Below are 21,345 nucleotides of genomic sequence, written 5' to 3' on the forward strand. Positions count from 1 at the left end.
ACCGGATATACAGCACCGTGCAGAAGTCTTAGGACCTTGTTTTTTTTTTGTTTTGTTTTTTTAATACACACTTTATTATTATGACTTTATGACATTATCGAGTCAGTACGAAACATTTTAGATTTCCAAACATTAGAAATATAAGAAGCAAGTGTGACAGTCAAAGTCTCCAGAAGAACCGTGTCTGGTTCTGTAACATGTTCAGTAAGCTTTAGCTAATTTCCTAATAAAACTGCACAGATTGTACCTGAGACTACTAATTATTTTTCTTAAACCAAAGGGTCATCAAACCAAATACTGACTTTGTTTCATTGACTACTGTTTACTGCTCTTTCAATTTCAGAATTTCTAAATGAAGTTTCTCAATACATAAATGAATAAAATGTATATGCGATGCCAGATTTTTTCCTAGAATAAAGCTAAATACGCATCTAAAAAGAATGATTTTGATGTACTTAGACTGAGATATATGAGGTTGTAGACACCTCGAATTTATCTCTCAGAAGTATCTGCATTAAACTACGCTTGCTTCCATCCTGAGGTAAAGGTAAACTCAATAGCAAAGGTGCTTTCTATGTCCTGTCCTTCGTTCGTTCTTTCAAGGCAACACCGGTCTTCTCAAGAACATAAACATACCATCACTAGATGGCGGTAATGCGCAATACAGCTGTGCACCTCCTGCATTAGAAGAAGAAGGGGAATTCGCAGTAGAAAAACACGACGAAGAAGAAGTTTAAATGGCGGTGCTGCTCACTTAAAGAGACGGCAACATCATGCTGCTGGTGATATTTCAGGGCTTAGAAGGTATTGCTTAACTTATTCTCAGTGTTTTTAATCAGTATTCAGTTCATTTTATTGGAAATGTGTGCATTTTTTTTTTAGGTGTTCTGTCTAAAAACAAGTTAGCGTTTCTCACTTCCGTGTTTTGCTTCTCACTCCAAGCGAGCAAAAACAAACAGCACATGTAACAACAACAACAACAACATCAAAACTCATCGTTTATTATATCGAAATATAAAGTAGTTGACTTCTGTGCGAGTATCATTTGTAGAAGAAATGTTTATTTTTTGTTTTTCGGTCTAAAACCTTCCACCCCCTATCCCCCTGATAAAGTCCTTTGTTGAGTTGGCAGTGTGTTTTGGATCAGTGTCTTGCTGAATAAAAAAGTTCCCCCCCGAATAATCTCGATGCATTTCTCAGTAAATTGGCAGACAAAATGTTCCTGTAAACTTCTGAATTCATTCTGCTGCTACCATCATGAGTTAAGTCATCAATAAAGATTAGTGAACCTGTTCCAGAAGCAGTCATGCAAGCCCAATCCATGACACTACCTCCACCATGTTTCACAGATGAGCAAGTTTGTTTTGACTGTATTCATTTATGAAAATTGTGTTTATTATATTAGTTTTTTTGTATTTTTTTCTGTAATATTAACTGACTATCTCTTTATTTATATACGTAGGTAATAACAGCATCTTTGTAAAAAATATTCCACTTTCACATATTCTGCTTATTGGTAATTAACATTAACGTTCTATAACAGCTTCCCCTCTTCCCCTCTTAAACATCTCCGCCATGACTGAATTCTCCTGAACATTTACCATTTTACTCTAGTACCATTTGGTGATTCCACAAGAAACAGTTCACCATGTCGGCTCCTGAATATTCACATCAAAGCTTTTCATTTCCAGGCCTGTAACTCATCACTTAACTGTATATTCAGTTGCATACTGTACATCAGCAATAAAACCATATTGGATAATACACACAACTCGCAAATGTTGACATCAGACTAGACATGTTGAATTGATCCTGTGGCGTTCTTTGGAAGATATAAATGAGTACACACAAAGCAATTTCTCTCCAACGTCATTTTTATACAAACACATCTTAACCTCTGTATTTGAGCTCTGAATGTTCGAGATGCTGCACCTTAATGCTACATTTTCACCAACATTTGCTGTGGAAGGTCCATCAATTTGTTCTGGAAAAATCTCCAAAGAATCACTTATTGAACAAAAAAACAAACAAAAAGCATCAAATGGTTAATGATCTGATGTATTTTGCCAATTTTCTGGTGTATACATGTTAACTATATAATCACACTGCTCCCATTTTTTGTCATATTTACACTACATCTGCGATATTTATTCTAACTTCCCCACGAAGGATTAATACTGTAACCAGCCCAGCTTTTACTATTGGACAGCAGCAGCACACAACTGTTAACAACTCCTTTGTTTCAGAAATGTTTGTGAAAGCGTGGGTTTTTACTGACACACAAATTCCAGAATTCCCTATTTTTCTGGATTATTACTTCCATTGGAGCAGATCATCTCTGAAGCATGCTCTTTATCAACTACAGTAAACTTTTATTTTGTAATCGTAGTTCAGTGTGATGAGAGCAAAGATCATTTTGCACCTGACAGCCGAATACAGAATTCTGTATTAGATACAATTTTCTGTTTCGCTGCACCACATTTGAGCGTATGAGCTCACATACGAGCAAAGCTTCCAGCGTTTCTCACATGCGGCCTGCGTTTATTTTCTCAACGTTGAACGGTCTCAACGGTGAGCTTGTGCTAACCCCCGGCTAACCAAAGCGTGCGCTTTTCTTCATGTGCACTTTCAACACAGTGTTCCTAAAATATCTGCAGTGATGTTGCTAGCTTTCTGCTATTGATATCTTGGTTTATTCTGCATCTTACCAGTAATGTGAAGGTTGACGATTTGAGACAATTTTTTCTCTCATGTACAATAGCGGTGTAGTAGAGGGTGTATCATAAGTCCAGTGTCAACGGAGAAAAATAAAAACTGGCGAATTCGAACAAACTTGATAAGATATGCCCATAATTTCTCTCAATACACAAATTTTTATAACTAAAATTATTTGGATTTGTTCTTCCTTTTTCAGACGCATCGTGGTTTATAAAAATATACATTAGCCCCATGATGCTGGACTTGATAATGCTGCACTCTGTATGTAAATGCAACTTGTGCAATTGATTTTTTCCCTTTTTTTCCCCCCCAGCTGTTGAGATAAGGCTGTTTGATTATGGCAAAAATCATAATCACGATTATTTTGGTCAATATTGAGATCACGATTATTAAACACGATTACTCACTGACTTTGGAAACATCATGCATTTATTGAACTTTAAAGAAAACAACTTTTGATTGTATTTTTAACAGTGGATTTCTGTCTCAGGATTTTTGAGTAAATATTAATTAATGAAATTTATGAAAATTGTAGTTATTCTGTTATTTTTTTATATTAGTTTTGTTATTAACTGCTATTATATTTTTATTAATATAATTAGCTAATATCAATTATTTCTGTTATTGTTTATAGTGATTTGTTTATTATAGTATATTATCATTTTTAGTAATCATTTAAATTCTATGTTCTGGTTTGAGACAGTGTGTGTCACTAAGTTAGCTTATTTAAAAAATACATATATATCTTAATTTGTAGGTAATGCAAGAAATGGTCATTGGGCATAAAACTATTTTTAGAATGATTTTATCTGTAATATGCAGCATCCCGTTACAAGTTGTTTTATTTCAGCTCTAAACATAGCTGGAGCAATTCATCATGGACACAAACTTCAAAACTTTATATAGAAACTTTATTTATTTATTTATTTATGCTAGACCAGGAGTGAAAGGTAGTAATCTGACTATAAACATGTTTTAAGTTCTCTTAGTTCTTAAGATTTTATATACCACTATTGACCACAAACCGTAAACATGCACACGTTTTTGCAGTTGTAACACATTAAATTCACTAATGGTACATAAGATTATTACACTGCATAGGAGATGTACACAAAAAGGAAAAATATTTCAATAATAGTACATTTCAGTATATACGGTATCTTTGCACAAAATTCCTCTTTAATTTATTAGTAAATAACATTAACGTTCTATAACGGTTTCCTCATTTCTGTTGAGCTTAAACATCTCTGCCATGACTCAATTCTCCTAAACATTTACAATTTTACTCTAGTACCATTTTTGATTCCACATGAAATATTTCATCATGTTAGCTCCTGAATATTCACCTGTATGTAAAACAGCAAAAAAAAAAACACACTGGGTAATACACAAGACTCATAATGTTGACATCAGACTAGACATGTTGAATTTTATGAATCATTCCTATCCTTGGCTTTGACTGAGCTGGAAGAACGTGACCTTGTCTTGAAGTCGAAAATCACGATGCAACATGCAATAACGATCACTCCGACCGAGAATCCTAATCGTAAAACATTTCTCTTCCGCCCTGGACATGGAAGAACATAAAGTGATCTTAGTGGAATTGTATTCAGAATTCATTTTGTTACTGATTTGATTAAAGAATTAAAAGCCGTGTTTACCATATGTCTCAGTGAGTATAACTTCATGTCTTGGATCTATAATAATAAATAAATGTACGTGGACATGGTAAAATTAATACATGTAATATAAATATAATAGTTAGTACATGTAACATAAGATTGAAAGTAAGTTCAGTTCTCAGTGAGGTGTTATAAAATTTGCACTTATTACTGTACTGATTATTAAATAAATGCCCTTTTTGATAAAAAATGTGGGAATTACAAGCGAATTCCATTTGTTCATTATTAAATATAATAGTTGATTTACTGTTAACCATATTTATTAACTTTACATACAATTACATTACTACATTTAGTCAATATTCTGATTAATACAACACCTAATCTAATCTCTCTCCAGCACCATATTTTACACAAATACATGTGAACTTCTGTATTTTAGCTCTGAATGTTGGAGATGCTGGACGTTAATTTATGAGCCGGTTTCTGAAACTGGCCCGCGTTTATTTTCTCAGCGTTGAGTCCGCTTTTTTTGAGCCTGTGCTAACCAAAGCATGCGCTTTTCTTCATGTGCATTTTCAACACCGTGTTCCTAAAATATCTACAGGTGATGTTGCTAACTCTCTGCTATTGATATCTTGATTTATGGTGCATCTTACCAGTAATGTTAAGGTTGACTTCATTGATGCCATGCACTTCTTTAGGAAAAGGGCATGGCTCTGACATCAGAAAACAGAAGTAGGTTCCAGCATCTCGCATCGTGACTTCTTTTAGAGTAAACCTTGCCTTGTTCTTCACTCTGTCCCAAATATTCATCTGAATTACAGTGCCGTTCTGCACTGTGTAACCCTTTTTGTACAGATAGGCATAAATGTTGCCTTTCTGGTTCCTCTCGGGTAATTTTAAAGAGGTACACTGGAGATCAACATCAGTTCCCATTTTTACACTCGTCTCCGTCAAGGCTATCTCCGCCGGGATGAACGAATCTGAATATGAGGCGAAGCAACTGATAGAATTATGAGTTAAAGTAAATGCATATTTGGTTATTATTTGCAGGTTTTTATCCTAAACTATCTTATCAGGTAACAAAACGGTAAAAAACTGATAAAATCTTACCATTCATAGTAATGAAGATGGAATTGATGCCATTTCCTCTTACAACCTCGGGATCATACTTATACGATGAAAAGACACAACTGTAGTCTCCTGTATCATCCTTTCTAATGTCGTCTATAATAAATGTAACATCTTGACAAGCTGATTTCATGTCTATGCCAGTGCCATTCCTACAGAGGTAAATATATAAGTTGCTGTTCTTCTCGAATGTTTCCTTCATCCCATGTGTACTGCATGTGAACTCCAGTTTGCCTCTGTTTTTAACTGCATAAATCCTTGCTGGATGTATTTCTTGACCTTTAAATGAAAAACGGAGATCTCTAACCTGACGCAGATACACCAACTGTACATACGTGCTTAATGAGAGTTATTGTAATGCTGTAGTACTTTACTACACCGTAAATGAATCCATACCTTGAGCTTGAGACAACCAAGCCACCAAGATCACTGTTAAACCAAATCAAAAGTCAGATAAGCTTTTGATTCTTACATTTTTAAATCAGTCTTAATGATCATTTTCTTGCATGGTAAATATCTAAAAGTTACTTACTTAATTTAATGATGAAGTGAGGCATTGTAGAGCTTGAGCACAGGATGTGTTCAGTTCTCTTTTTCTTCGCAAGTCGGAGGACGTTCACAGGGGCATTGGTGCAAAAGGGAAAATAACACAAGGAAGCTGTGTTAAAAGGTTGTTGATTTGATAGTTTTCTCACTTTTAAATAATGAATTTGGTTAAAACATAAGAGGTACTCCTTCATTTAGGTAAGACTAACTGCGGTGAATGAGAAGGTTTTGGAAACGTTTTGTAACAAAAAGACAAAAGTTAAAAAAAAAAAAATTAGCATTTTGAACTGAAAGTGACAACTTTCAAAATCTAGTTGTTGTAGGAAGTCGACATAATGTGTGGTGGGTTGTTTGTTGTTGTTTTTTTAATATTGGTTTTACATGTAATTCTCACAGTTAAAAAAATAAGTAATAATAAAAAAATTCTAACATTTTTTATGGACAGTACTTTATCGCTTGCAGTTTATGAGCAAACCTGTACAGTGTCGTCTGCTATTTTTAAAATTCGACTTTAAATTCAATAATCCATGTTGATTCTTTTCCTAGAACAGCATGCCCCATTGTGTTTTTGTTCCTTTTGTTCTTGGTTTTCTTGTAGGTGAACAATTTGAGACTATTTTTTTCCCCCTTTTCCTTTCATGCACAATAGCAGTGTATTAGAGGGTGTACCATACGTCCAGTGTCATAATAGATAGGAAAAAAAGCAAATTTAACTGAACTTGCTAAAATATGCCCAGAATTTCTCTCAACACGCCAATTCCTATAACTATATAATTTTCTGGATTTGTTCCTCCTTATTCAGATACATTGTTGTCTGTAAAAATATAAACATATACATTAGGCCTATAGGTCATCATATATGATGCTGGACTTGATGATGGGACACTCTGTATATAAATACAAATAATAAAAAAGCAAAGGGGTACTGGTAATCTTAAAAAAAAAACAAAAAAAAAAAAACTGCTACTGTTTATTTTATTAAAACAAATCCAAACATTGAACATGTTTTAATGCTCTAAATAGAAGTATTTTAGATGATATTGCTTTTCTCTCGATTTTGCTTACATATGTAATCCAAAAATAATCAGATTACATTATTTTCATATTGTGATACTTAGATTATGTTACTTTTTACAGTTTTTTTTAATGAAGTAATTTGTAACTGTAACGGAATACATTTTTAAAGTAACCCTCCCAACTCTGCCCGTAACAGTGCAGCAGAACGTTCTGGCGAGTGACGAAGTCCTCATTTCGGCTATCTCAGCGTTCACATGCATGGACACGCCAGTCTTCCACCCGGGGAGATGCGTCATTTATCCTCCTAGCTGCTGGCCCAGGCTCCACCCCTTTTCTTCCCAATACTCCTCCAGTAATATTAGCTCAGTGGTGCAGGTGTATCGGATGCTGCCCCCGATGGCTGGAATGCAGCATGTACACACTCGACCTTCGACCTGTTCAGGTGTAGCAGCTTTGGTGTGTGTTTATTACACTACTTAATCCATTGGATCAATTTGCCTAATACTGTTGATTATCTCTTCATCATCTTGTGTGTGTGTGTGTGTGTGTGTGTGTGTTTGTTTACGCACGTCTGTTTGCAGTCCTGCAAAACCAGCAGCAAAAGTCAAGAGCTGCATCGGCGCTGTGGCTCTGAGCGAGCTCGCCAAATACCACAAGCCCAGCAACCGCAAGAAAGGGCACAAAGGTACTAGAGACGAGTTCCAACACCAGTTTTTATTTTTTTATTTTAAAGGTGCAGTTTGTCTTTTGCCTGCTGCTATTTAATTTTGAATTATGAGACGGTGTGTGTTACCAAGTTAGCTTATTTAAAAATGATATCTTCCTATTGTAGGTAATGCACGAAATGGTCATTGGTCATAAATTCACTAATAACACATAATGTATTACACTGCATGTTAGATATACACAAAAAAGGAAAAAATAGTAGTAGTACATTTTCAGTATAAGCATGATTCTTGTATAAAATTCCGCTTATTGGTAATTAACATTAACGTTCTATAACAGCTTCCCCTCTTCTGTCGAGCTTAAACATCTCCGCCATGACTGAATTCTCCTGAACATTTACCATTTTACTCTAGTACCATTTGGTGATTCCACAAGAAACATTTCACCATGTCGGCTCCTGAATATTCACATAAAAGCTTTTCACTTCCAGACCTGTAACTCATCACTAAACTGTATATTCAGTTGCATACTGTACATCAGCAATAAAACATATTGGATAATACACACAACTCGCAAATGTTGACATCAGACTAGACATGTTGAATTTTATGAATCATTCCTATCCTTGGCTTTGTCTGAGCCGGTGAACTTTCTGGAAGAACGCGACCTTGTCTTGAAGTCGAAAATCACGATGAAACATGCAAAAATGATCACTCCGACCGAGAATACTAATCGTAAAATATTTCTCTTCCGCACTGGATCTGGAAGAACATAAAGTGATCTTAGTGGAATTTTATTCAGAATTCATTTTGTTATTCGTTTGATTAAAGATTTAAAAGCCGTATTTACCATATGTTTCAGCGAGTATAACTTCATATCTTGGCTCTATAATAATAAATGTATGTGGACATTTTAATACATGTAATATAAATATAATAGTTAGTACATGTAGCATAATATTGAAATTAAGTTCAATTCTCAGTGAAATGTTATGAAATTTGCAATTATTACTGTACTGATTATTAAAAAGGGCATTTATTTAATAAAAAATGTGGGAATTACAAGCGAATTCCATTTGTTCATTATTAAATATAATAGTTGATTTACTGTTAACCATATTATTAATGGCTAATTATAACTTTACATACAGTTACATTACTACATTGAGCTAAGATTCTGATTAAGACAAAACCTCTTACCTGTGACTTGTACGTGGATTGAGTTCATTCCTGATTCTTTGACGTTTTTCGGAGGATATCCTGTAAATGAGTACACGCAGCTGTAGGTACCAGAGTCCAGTAATGAAATATTCCTTAAAGTGAAGGTGTGCTCATCTTTATTTCCAAGTATTTCTAATCTCTCTCCAACTCCATTTTTAACCAAATACATGACAGCATCTGCATTTGAGCTCTGAATGTTAGAGATGCCGCACGTTAACTCTACATTTTCCCCAACCTTTGCTGTGGAGGGTCCAACAACTTGTGCTGGAAAAATCTTCAAAGAATCACCTGTTGACCAAAAATAGTAAAACATTATTTTATCAGTTAGGACTAATATTTTTAAAAGTAAGATGATGCATGTTTATATAGTAATTTCTGGAGAAAAAAAAATAAAGTACCTTCTGGTGGAGATATCAACATGGTTAATATTAAAGAAATGTATTTCCAGGAAGGGAAAACAGAAAAGAGGAAGTCATGTAATTAATTTAAGGTGAATTGATTCCTTAATAATTCTGTTTTTGCTACATTATTTTTAAGCTTATTGCTAAAATTTACTAGCAGTTTCAGCACATCAAAAAAAAAAATTGTACAAGATATTTTTTCTTATTTTGGTTTAAGAAAAGTAGTTCTTACCAGTGACTCGAACACGGATTGAGTTCATTCCTGATCCTTTGACATTCTCTGGAAGATATCTTTTAAATGAGTACGCGCAACTGTAGGTACCAGAGTCCAGTAATGAAATATTCCTCAAAGTGAAGGTGTGCTCATTTTTATTTATAAGTAGTTCTAATCTCTCTCCAACACCATTTGTACACAAATACATGTAACCTTTTGTATTTGAGCTCTGAATGTTAGAGATGAGACACTTTAACTCTAAATTTTCACCAACTTTTGCTGTGGAGGGTCCAAAAATTTGTGCTTGAAAAATCTCCAAAGTATCACCTGTTGACCAAAAATAGTAAAACGTGATTGTGTCAGTTATGAACAGTCTTTTTGAAATGAAAACATAGCATGTGCATTTTGTTGTAATTTCTGAGAGAAATGGGTCGTGAAAAAGTACCTTCTGATGGTGATATCAACAAGGTTAAGACTGAAGAAATGTCTTGAAAGAAAGAGAGAGAAATTCACAAAGAAAGAAGTCATGCAGTGAAATTGATACAAATCCATTTCCTAAGAAACATTAGTGAAGATTAATTAAAAATTTGAACGCTTAAAAACTTTAATGCTTTACGTTTTATATTAATTTCTCCATAAACTATAATGTACGTAAATTCAGGTTACTTACAAATTAGAATGCACAGCCTGTCCATCGTTGATCAAAACTCTTACACGAATTTCACGTAAGTGTGTAGTACCATACACTTTTTATATAACTGCAGGGGAAAAGTTCAGACACCGCACTGTAACCAACCCAACTCTTCTTATTGGATGACTGCAGGATGACACTCTAAACATTTAAATGATCAGAACTTTTTTTTTAAATGATATAACTTATTTTATTATTACTCTAAGGCTTTGCCTTTTTCATAGATGCGGAATTGTCTCGTGCAATATTTTTGACACCTGTACCAACTATTACTTGTCTATTTAAACTGATAAAATTTTTCTCTGATTTCATGCTTAAAACAATGACCGCTGAGTATCTTTGTTTAATGTTAATGATTTATTCATATTGGGGGGAAATCAATGGCAAGTTATTTCCTCTTTTCCTTCAGTACTTGTGCGTAGATTGCCGCTGCAAAATCTTCAGTGTGCACACCCTTTTATAATTGGGAATGTGGCAGTGTTCAGAATCCGTCACATTCAAACTCGTGTTGAGTACTAATTAGTATACACCTGCCGTAAATTAAAGTGACTGACTAACCCCAAATAAGGTACAGCTGTTCCTATAGGATTTTCCTGACATCACATGGACATTCCAGCCAACTGGAAAATCCATGGGTCGCAAAGAGCTTACAAAGCAAGTATGGGATCTCATTGTTGAAAAATATCAATCGGGAGAGGGTTACAGAAAAGTTTCCAAGGCATTGGATAGACCATGGAACACTGTAAAGACAATAATCAACAAATGGAGAAAATACGGCATGACAGTCACGCTGAGAACAGGACGTCCCTCTAAAATTGATGAGAAGATCAGGAGAAAACTGATCAGAGAGGTTGGGAAGAGGCAGAAAGAGACATTAAAAGAATAGCAGCAATTTCTGGCAAGTACTGGTTGCTCCTTATGTGTGACAACAATCGCCCGAATTCTTCATATCTCTGAGCTATGGGGTAGGGTGGCAAGACAGAAGCCTTTTTAAACCATAAAATACATACACAAATAAATAAATAAATACATCCAATGTCCCAAAACCATGTGGAAAAATGTGGTTGAACTATTTGGCCTTAAAACCAAAAAGGTTTTCCACATAAAAAACCCAAAACACAGCACATCACCAAAAGAACACCACCCCCATGAGAAAGCGTGGTGGTGGCAGCATCTTTGGGGTTGTTTTTCTTTAGCTTGAATTGGGGCTTTAATCAGGGTGGAATGAATAATGAATAGCTCAAAAAAAAAGTTAATGTTGGTGCAAAACCTTAAGGCTTCTGCTAAAACACTTGAGATGAAAAGGAATTTTACCTTTCAGCGTGACAGCAACCCGAAGCAAACCTCCAGATCAACAAACCAATGGCTTCACCAAAACAAGTTCAAGGTTTTGGAATGGCCCAGCCAGAGTACAGACCTAAATCCAAAATCAAAAATCTGTGTGGTTGCCTGAAGAAGTCTGTGCACAGGAGATACCCAGGAAATTGGACAGAGTTAGAATACTCTATTCTTTGCAAGGAAGAATTGCAAAATATTGCTAAGTCGAGACGTGCCAAACTGACTGACTCTTACCCAAAAACATTGAATGCTGTGAAAAAATCTAAAGGTGCTTCAACTAAGTATTAGTTTAGGGCTGTGCACAATAAAGTATCCAGGCAATTGTACATTAATTAATTAATTAATTAATTAATTAATGTGCAATTGCCTGGATTTAATATCCTAATTAATATCAATTAATTAATTAATTAAAAATCCCTAAGAACGTTCTTATTGTTTTTCACTTTAATAGTTTATGATTTCACAATCAATATAGTTTTTTTTATCTTGCTTTAATTAATTAGTTGTTTTTTTTTTTTTTACACCAGAAAAGCCGCCCATCTTAACAGGGCTTTGTAGACTTTTTAGATCCACTGTAGATAGTTGCTAAAAGAAAAAGTTTCTCAGGTGACTAATTTCCAACAAAATATAGCCTCACCTGTTCACTGTCTGGTTTGCTTGCCCTAAACCTTGAAAACACACATATTGGAACAAATGTAATTATACAAATAAAACATTATAATTATTTAGAAAAATATCATTTAGGAATTTACCTTCATTATTACTTGTATTTGCAAGTTCTCTGCTAGAGACAAAGTGCATTAGTCTAAAACCATTAGTTTATACAGCAATTCTGATCATCTTATACATTACACTGATTATAATATATCTAGTGTACCTTTGTGCTTGGTTTTGACACAACTCTGCAAAACCACATTACCTTTATTAGTTCATTTATTGTTCCATTTTACTATTGCATTTTTATATATTAAATCTGCTTATAGAAAGATACTCAGCATTATGTACGGTCATATATTATCATTCTGTAGCGATACATTTGAATAAATACGACCCCAACCAGGAGAAGCATGACGAGAAACCACAGCAGTTTTCACAGAATATGTTGGTTGAAGCTTCTCGTCTACAGTAACAGTAGTAACACATTACAGCAAGATTAGTGTTCATAATAATAATAAATGTGAGCGATTACTGAGCCTCAGATAAAAGGGCAAAAAATACAAGCTACAATAAACAATCAAACAAACTCAAATAGTAAAATCTGCTTATAGAAAATGTTAGGCCAGAATCTGATGGACTTAATGGAATTTAAACTAAATTTGCCTATAGGATAAATGGTAATATAATGAAAATTGATTATTCAAAATTAATCTAGTTTCTGACTTTAAGTAGTTACCCTGTAATGCTTTTGTGATACTATTTTCTCTATAACACATGTTGCTGTAACATGTTAACTTCTCTTTGAAGGATTAATAAACCTTTCTCATCTATATAAAATTATCAAATGAAACCAGTACTATTTTCTAATTAAATAATAAAAGAAATATGCTGACATATGACATATGACATATGAATGACAGAATATTACTGTGCCTAGTATTTATATAGTTGCAGTATATTGATTAGAAAACTGTTGAGGTCAACTGTGGAATTTATTTTCCTTATTATTATTAACTATTAATTTTATTCTTAAATTAATTAGTTTTTATTATGGATTAATTATAGTAATTATTTTTATTCTAGTTCTATTAGTTTTAGTTATATAATTTTTTTATACTGTATATCTATGAGTTCTAAAGATTATATAATTGTTTGTTTTTTTTTTTTTACTCCTACAACTTGACTCGTGCAAACTGTTTTGAATTTTGAATCATGACCGTGTGCGTCAACAAGTTAGCTTATTTAAAAATGTATCTTACTTTGTAGTTAATGCAAGAAATGGGTTTTAGAATGATTTTATCTGCAACATGCTGCATTGCACTGCTCAGGTTGTTTTTATTTCAGCTCTAAACATATCTGGAGCACATCATGGACACAAACTTCAAAACGTTATATGTAAACTTTTTTTTTTTTCTATACCAGAATTAAAAGTTAGTAATCTGACTATAAACAGAAATGTTTTAAATTCTCACATTCGCTTAGTTCTTAAGATTTTCTATTCCACTATTGACCACAAAATAAAAATTTACACACTCGTGCAGTTGTAACACAGCTCCCATTATACCAGCTTACACTGTCAGCAAATGACCGTTAAATTAAATTCACTAATAAGACATTTATTACACTGCATAGTAGAAATACACATAAAGGAAAAAGATTAAAGTAATAGTACATTTCAGTATATACGGTATTTTTGTACAGCCTTCTAATTAACATTAACGTTCTATCACGGCTTCATCACTTCTGTTGAGCTTAAACAACGCTGCTATGACTGAATTCTCCTGAACATTTACCATTTTACTCTAGTACCATTGGTGATTCCAGAAGAAACATTTCACCATGTCGGCTCCTGAATATTCTCATAAATTTTCACTTCCAGACCTGTAACTAGTTACCCGTCTGTATATTCAGTTGCATACTGTACATCAGCAAAAAAAAACATGTTTGATGATAAACAAGACTGAAATGTTGACATTTACCTTACATTAATTACATTCATTTAACAGACGCTTTTATCCAAATTGACTTAAAAAATGAAATACAAACAAAATGTTGACATCAGACTAAACATGTTGAATTTTATGAGTTATTTCTATTCTTGGCTTTGACTGAGCTGGTTAACTTGCTGGAAGAACGTGACCTTGTCTTGAAGTCGAAAATCACGATGAAACATGCAAAAATGATCACTCCGACCGAGAATACCAATCGTAAAATATTTCTCTCCAACAGTGGATCTGGAAGAACACAAGCTGATGGACATAGTAAAATTAATATAAGTAATATAAATATAGTTAGTACATGTAACATATTATGAAGATTTAAGCAAATTGTCTTTTGCATACTCTTAATGAAGTGTAATAAAATTTGCACTTAGTCATGTACTGTTTGTCAAATAAATGTAATTTTTAAATAAATATGGGAATTACAGTAGAAATCCATTTGTTTATTTTTAAATCTAATGGTGAATTACTGTCAACCAATGAGAAATTATACTGTTACAAACAATTACATTACTACATTGAGCTAAGATTCTGATCAAGACAAAAACTCTTACCAGTGACTTGGACGTTGATTGAGTTAATTCCGGATCCTGTGACGTTTTTTGGATGATATCTTATAAATGAGTACACGCAACTGTAGGTCCCAGAGTCCCGTAATGAAATATTCCTCAAAGTGAAGGTGTGCTCATTTTTATTTCCAAATATTTCTAATCTCTCTCCAACACCATTTTTAACCAAATACACGTGAACATCTGTATTTGAGCTCTGAATGTTAGAGATGCTGCACGTTAATGCTACATTTTCACCAACCTTTGCTGTGGAGGGTCCAACTATTTGTGCTGGAAAAATCTCCAACGCATCACCTATTGAGCAAAAATATTAAAACAAGACAGTTTTCACTTCAAATTAAGATTAATAATAATCATCATCATAATTAACTTTTATATAGCGCCTTTAAAAACGCCTCTCAAAGCACTTTACATGGGAAAAGAAAATAGAAACCGAAGAACATAGCATAAAACAAGGTATATAAGCATGCATCAATAACAGTTAATAATCAAATACGTTTTATATTTGTTTGGTTAAAAATATATATATTTAGAATAAATATTGTTGTACATATTTAAATACCGAGCCTAATATTTTGAAGAGTTGCATTATATTGATTATAAAACTGTTCTGAAGGAAACTGCAATTTATTTTACAGTTAAAGCGATCTCTGGCTGCAAAAGCTTTTAAAACACCTGCGATAAATAACAAGCTGAACAATTCAAGGTATAGATAACAAGCTAAAAACTAAATTACATAATCCATATGGTGGGTTAAATAGATTTTAATCCAGAATTTTAGCCGTATTTGTGTAGAGGAAAAAGTAAAATGAATAACTATTGATTATTCAAATTTAATTTCCATCCTAATGAGCATATTATAATACAGCTACACTATAATGCTTTTGAGAGACTCGCCCAGTTCATTTAACAAAAAAGCAAGGCTGAATCACACCACAAATTAAGTTCATAATTATTCTGACTGTCAGGATTATGATGGAGAATGTGGATTAAATGTCTTACCAGTGACTTGGACATGGATTGAGTTCATTCCTGATCCTGTGACATTCTTTGTAAGATATCTTATAAATGAGTACACGCAACTGTAGGTACCAGAGTCCAGTAATGAAATATTCCTCAAAGTGAAGGTGTGCTCATTTTTATTTCCAAGTAGTTCTAATCTCTCTCCTACACCATTTTTACACAAATACATGTAACCTTTTGTATTTGAGCTCTGAATGTTAGAGATGCTGCACGTTAATGCTACATTTTCCCCAACTTTTGCTGTGGAGGGTCCAAAAATTTGCGCTGGAAAAATCTCCAATGCATTGCCTATTGAACAAAAATAATTAAAACAAGACAGTTTTCACTTCAAATTAATAATAATAATCATAATTATAATCATAACAATTGAGTTTTATATAGCGCCTTTCAAAAGGCCTCTCAAAGCACTTTACATGGGAAAAGAAAATAGAAATAGAAGCACATAGCATAAAACAAAGTATAAGCATGTATCAATAACAGTTCATAATAAAATATGATTCAAAAGTAATGACATAGTATTTTTTTTTAATTACATAAGTTATGTTTTATGTTTGTTTGGTTAAAGTGTATATATTTAGAATATTGTTGTACACATTTAAATACTGAGACTAATATTTTGAAGAGTTGCATTATATTGATTATGAAACTGTTCCGAGGGAAACTGCAATTTATTTTACAGTTAAAGCGATCTCTGGCTGCAAAAGCTTTTAAAACCCCTGCGATAAATAACAAGCTAAACAATTCAAGGTATCGATAACAAGCTGAAACTAAAATTTTAAGAGTTAAATGGATTTTAATCCAGAATTTTAGCTGTATTTGTGTAGAGGAAAAAAGTCAAATGAATAACTATTGTTTATTTAAATTTAATTTCTATCCTAATGAGCATATCATAATACAGATACACTATAATGCTTTTGAGAGACTCGCCCAGTTCATTTAACAAAAAAGCAAGGCTGAATCACACCACAAATTAAGTTCATGATTATTCTGACTGTCAGGATTATGATGAAGAATGTGGATTAAATGTCTTACCAGTGACTTGGACATGGATTGAGTTCATTCCTGATCCTTTGACATTCTTTGTAAGATATCTTTTAAATGAGTACACGCAACTGTAGGTACCAGAGTCCCGTAATGAAATATTCCTCAAAGTGAAGGTGCGCTCAGTTTTATTTCCAAGTATTTCTAATCTCTCTCCAACACCATTTTTACACAAATACATGTGAATATCTGTATTTGAGCTCTGAATGTTAGAGATGAGACACGTTAATGCTACATTTTCCCCAACTTTTGCTGTGGAAGGTCCAAAAATTTGCGCTGGAAAAATCTCCAAAGAATCACCTATTGACCAAAAATAATACAAAAAAGTGATCTCACATGGCTAATCATCTGATGTACTCCACCAGTACTTTTGTATTTCTAATAACTACATAATCACACTGCTACCATTCATCTCATCAATTTAAAATTCTCAAAATAAAAAAAGAAAATTCTAAATAATGAAAGCAAGTCACTTTTCTGTTTAAATTAAGAATTAATAAGCTTTTTTAGATCCCAGAGGAAATAATAATAATAAAAAAAGAAATATTCTTTATAACCATTTGCAAAATACTTTACTTAATGTAATCAGTGTGAGGATGGGGGAAAAAGGAAATGAAATACCTTCTGATGGAGATACAGATGTTGTGATCATTAAATAAATGTCTTTCCAGTGGGGGGAAAAAGAAAATTAGAAAAATATATATATTTAAAAACATTTATTATTAAGACAAAGGTATTCTCATTAAAGATTTTCCCAATCTGAAGTTCAATTACTAAATTATTTTCCACTTTAAATAGAAAATAGCACAAATCAAATTACAATAGTTACTTACAGATTGTGATGTGACACACGTCCATTTTTGATCAAGCACAAATTAGTGCGTGTGCTACTGTACTGTGTGTATGTAAGTGGTGGGTGAAACTTTATTGGCCACACTGTAACCAGCCCAGCTTTTACTATTGGACAGCAGCAGTACACAACTCTTAACAACTCTCTTTTTCAGAAATGTTTGTGAAGAAGTGGGATTTTACTGACAAAAATTTTTTAAACACTTTCTGAATTATTGCGTCCAATGGAGCAGATAATCTCAGAAATGTAGGACAGTAAACTTTGTTATAATTTTAGCATTAACTAGTCCACGGTGATGAGAGCAAATATCATATAGCACTTAACAGCCGAATAGAGTTCTGTACTAGATGCAATTCTCTGAGTTGCTGCACCAAATAATGTTCTAACACTACAGAAGATGTGCAATGTTTTTTGGGCAAGTGGACTAATGACAGCCAATATAAGTATTTAGAAACACATTTTATACTGTAAAAAGCAATACATCAATTACACATTAACTTGAAACTGATAAAGATGAGTTAAGGTTAATTTAAATAAATGATGTCACTGTGATACAGTGGGAAAGCATTCGTACATTTACGTTAGTTCTAGATTCAAGAAGCTCTAAAATATTCTTTCATTTTTTAGACTGTATATTCAGTTCATGAGCTGGTTTCTGAAAGCGGCCTGTGTTTCTCATATGGGGCCTGTGTTTTTCTCAGCATTGACTTTGTGCAGTTTGTGAGCTTGTGCTAACCAACGACTAAACAAAGCATGCTCTTTTCATGTACATTTTCAACAACGTGTTCCTAAAATATCTGCAGCGATGTTGCTAACTTTCTGCTATTGGTATCTTGGTTTATGCTGCGTCTCACCAGTAATGTGAATGCTGACTTCATTGACATCAGGCTTTTTTTTTTTTTAGGAAAATTGCACAGGTCTGACATCAGAAAACAGACGTATGTTCTAGCATCTTTTACTGGATATTACTTTGCACGCTCCGCTCCCTGGTACAATGATGAGCTGCGCTCTAGGAAGACAGCTCATCATAAAGTGGAGCGACGGTCACGTCTCTCTGGCCTGAACGTGCATCACCAGGCATGGAAAGACCATTTGCATGAATATAAGTTTGAAATTGTATCCGTTAGGTCCCGTTATTTCTGGTTAACGGTATTCGCAAACTCTATAGCACTGAAACGGCATTAGTTAGTCACAAATGACTTGTTAATGGCCTCGGACTTGGCTGTCTTTCAGTTCTGATACTTCTTGATCTCAGTGCTGCTTTTGACACTGTAGGTCATTCTCTCCTACTCACTTGTCTTGAAAAAGTATTTGGTGTTATTGATACTGCAGTAAACTGGTTCAAATCCTGTCTTTCGGATCATCAGCAGTTTGTTTCCTTGGGTGGATGTAGGTCCAACGTTGGCAAGGTTAAATGTGGTGTTCCTCAGGGATCGATTTTTGGGCCCTTTACTTTTTAGCATTTACATGTTTCCCCTTGGTCAGCACTTAAGATATCTTGGCCTTGATTAATTTTTTTAGACAGATGACACCCAGATTTACGTCCATTCAAAACCTGGTGATTGTGTGGCTGTTGCCTTTCTTGCACAGTGTATTCCTGTTTTGGAGTCTTTACACCGGCTCCCTGTCAAGTTTCATGTAGGTTTTAAAAATTCTTATGTTTACCTACAAGATGCTCCATGGTTTGGCTCTATGTACTTGTCTGAACTTTTAACCCCTTACATTCCAAAACATGACCTTCACTCCTCTGATTCTGGTTTGTTAACTCTTCCCACTTCTAGTTTACGATCTATGGGTGACATTGCCTTCTCTTCTTTTGCTCCAAAACTATGGAGCTCTCTTCCCTCTGAGGTTAGGCATGCTGAATCTTTTGAGTATTTTTAAATCTGCTCTGAAAACACACTTTTTTAGAATTGCTTTTCTGTGATTGTGATTATTATTATTGTTTTTTTAATTGTTCTTATTGCATGGTTTCTTTTCTTTTATATTTCATTGTATTTTTATTTCTTCTGTTAAAAAGCACTTAAAGGCACTATAGAAAATAACATTAATTTTTTTTTTTTTTTTTTTTTTTTTTTACAGGTACCTGCAGCACCACCCACAGGCCTCTCAGCCTCCACTTCTTTTCTTCCCAATACTCCTCCATTAACATTAGATCAGTGGTGCAGGTGTATCACACTGTCCCTGATGGCTGGAGATGGAAATGCAGAGGTCCACACACTCGACCTTCAACCTGTTCAGGTCAGTAGATACCAGATTCAAATACCTGTTTCTCTGAAATTGTACGTCTTACCAAGCTGAAATTTGGTGTACGTTAGTCTGCTTATCTGTAAGTATATTCATAATGATAACGGAGTTACTTTTAAAAAACATGGCAACCATTAGCCAATCAGGTTTCAGCAGGCATTTCACAGGATTAGCATTGAGCAAGCACCGAAACTTGAACAGTCTGTGCAACTCTGGTCTCTGTGTCGTTCTGTGTAACTTCATGAACTGGCCACTGGGGGTGTTGTGTACTAAGGGTGCTTGGGCCCACCTATCGTGGCTTGTGGAGGGTCCAACAATTTGTGCTGGAAAAATCTCCAACGCATCACCTGTTGACCAAAAATAATTTCAGAGCTCAAAAGCTTTACAGGCCTGTAACTCGTCACTAAACTATGTATTCAGTTGCGTACTGTACGTCAGCAAAAAAACCGTACTGGATAATACACACAACTCGCAATGTTGATATCAGACTAGACATGTTGAATTTTATGGATCATTCCTATCCTCGGCTTTATCTGAGCTGGTGAACTTTCTGGAAGAATGTGACCTTGTCTTGAAGTCGAAAATCACGATGAAACAAGTTCAAGGTTTGGAATGGCCCAGCCAGAGCACAGACCTAAATCCAAAATCAAAATTCTGTGGTGACCTGAACAGGGCTGTGCACAGGAGATGCCCAGGAAATTGGACAGAGTTAGAATGCTTTTGCAAGGAAGAATTGCAAAATATTGCTAAGTCAAGACGTGCCAAACTGACTGACTCTTACCCAAAACGATTGAATGCTGTGATAAAATCTAAAGGTGCTTCAACTAAGTATTAGTTTAAGGCTGTGCACACTCATGCATCCAGGCAATTGTACATAAAAAAATAAAATAAAATAATTTAAAAAAAAACATTTGAGCTAAATGATTTATTATGATGTTATTGCACTTTTTATTTTATTTTATTTATTTTTTTAATTAATATATTTTTTTAATTCCCTGAAATCATTCTTATTGTTTTTCACTTTAATAGGTAAAAATTTCACAATAAATGTCGAAAATGTTTTATCTTGCTTTCATTTTTTTTTTTTTTTTTACACCACAAAAGCCGCCCATTTTAACTATGGTGACTCTTTAGACTCTTTAGATCCACTGTAGATAGTTGCTAAAAGAAGTTTCTCCAGTAACTAATTTCCAACAAAATATATCTTCACCTGTTCACTGTCTGGTTTACTTGCCCTAAACCTTGAAAACGCATATATTGAAACAAATTTAAATTATACACATAAAAAATTATAATTATTTAGAAAAATAACATTTAGGAATTTACCTTCATTATTTCTTGTATTTGCAGGTTCACCGCTAGAGACAAAGTGCATTAGTCTAAAACCATTA

At 33.9% G+C, this 21,345-nt stretch overlaps 1 protein-coding gene and 2 long non-coding RNA genes across 3 annotated transcripts; all 3 read right to left on the minus strand.

Moving 5' to 3' along the window:
* Positions 1–8,423: 8,423 nt before the first annotated feature.
* Positions 8,424–9,207, minus strand: LOC128606466 (uncharacterized). The gene is made up of 3 exons (XR_008385683.1): positions 8,903–9,207; positions 8,553–8,588; positions 8,424–8,464 (listed from the first exon to the last, which is right to left on the minus strand). It is a non-coding gene; the product is annotated as an uncharacterized LOC128606466 (long non-coding RNA).
* Positions 9,208–9,562: 355 nt separating this feature from the next.
* Positions 9,563–10,813, minus strand: LOC128606220 (uncharacterized). Its single transcript, XR_008385650.1, has 3 exons — positions 10,209–10,813; positions 9,984–10,025; positions 9,563–9,865 (listed from the first exon to the last, which is right to left on the minus strand). It is a non-coding gene; the product is annotated as an uncharacterized LOC128606220 (long non-coding RNA).
* A 3,032-nt stretch (positions 10,814–13,845) lies between these two features.
* LOC128606469 (immunoglobulin superfamily member 1-like) lies at positions 13,846–17,736 on the minus strand. Its single transcript, XM_053622612.1, has 6 exons — positions 17,691–17,736; positions 17,479–17,520; positions 16,849–17,157; positions 15,796–16,104; positions 14,779–15,087; positions 13,846–14,473 (listed from the first exon to the last, which is right to left on the minus strand). Exons 1-6 carry the CDS (start codon positions 17,713–17,715, stop codon positions 14,304–14,306), a joined length of 1,164 nt encoding a protein of 387 aa, XP_053478587.1. The 5' UTR covers positions 17,716–17,736; the 3' UTR covers positions 13,846–14,303.
* Between the last annotated feature and the right edge of the window lie 3,609 nt (positions 17,737–21,345).

Source organism: Ictalurus furcatus, chromosome 4 (genome assembly GCF_023375685.1).
Source record: "Ictalurus furcatus strain D&B chromosome 4, Billie_1.0, whole genome shotgun sequence".
NCBI classification, from domain to species: Eukaryota; Metazoa; Chordata; class Actinopteri; order Siluriformes; family Ictaluridae; genus Ictalurus; species Ictalurus furcatus.

What these genes read in the sequence shown, in the direction of transcription:
- LOC128606469 (XM_053622612.1), bottom strand. Translation starts at nt 17,715, where the DNA reads ATGGACGTGTGTCACATCACAATCT. An exon ending in CGTGTGTCACATCACAATCT is followed by an intron (nt 17,521 to 17,690) that starts GTAAGTAACTAT and finishes CCCACTGGAAAG; the next exon opens with ACATTTATTTAATGATCACA. An exon ending in ATCTGTATCTCCATCAGAAG is followed by an intron (nt 17,158 to 17,478) that starts GTATTTCATTTC and finishes TTTGGTCAATAG; the next exon opens with GTGATTCTTTGGAGATTTTT.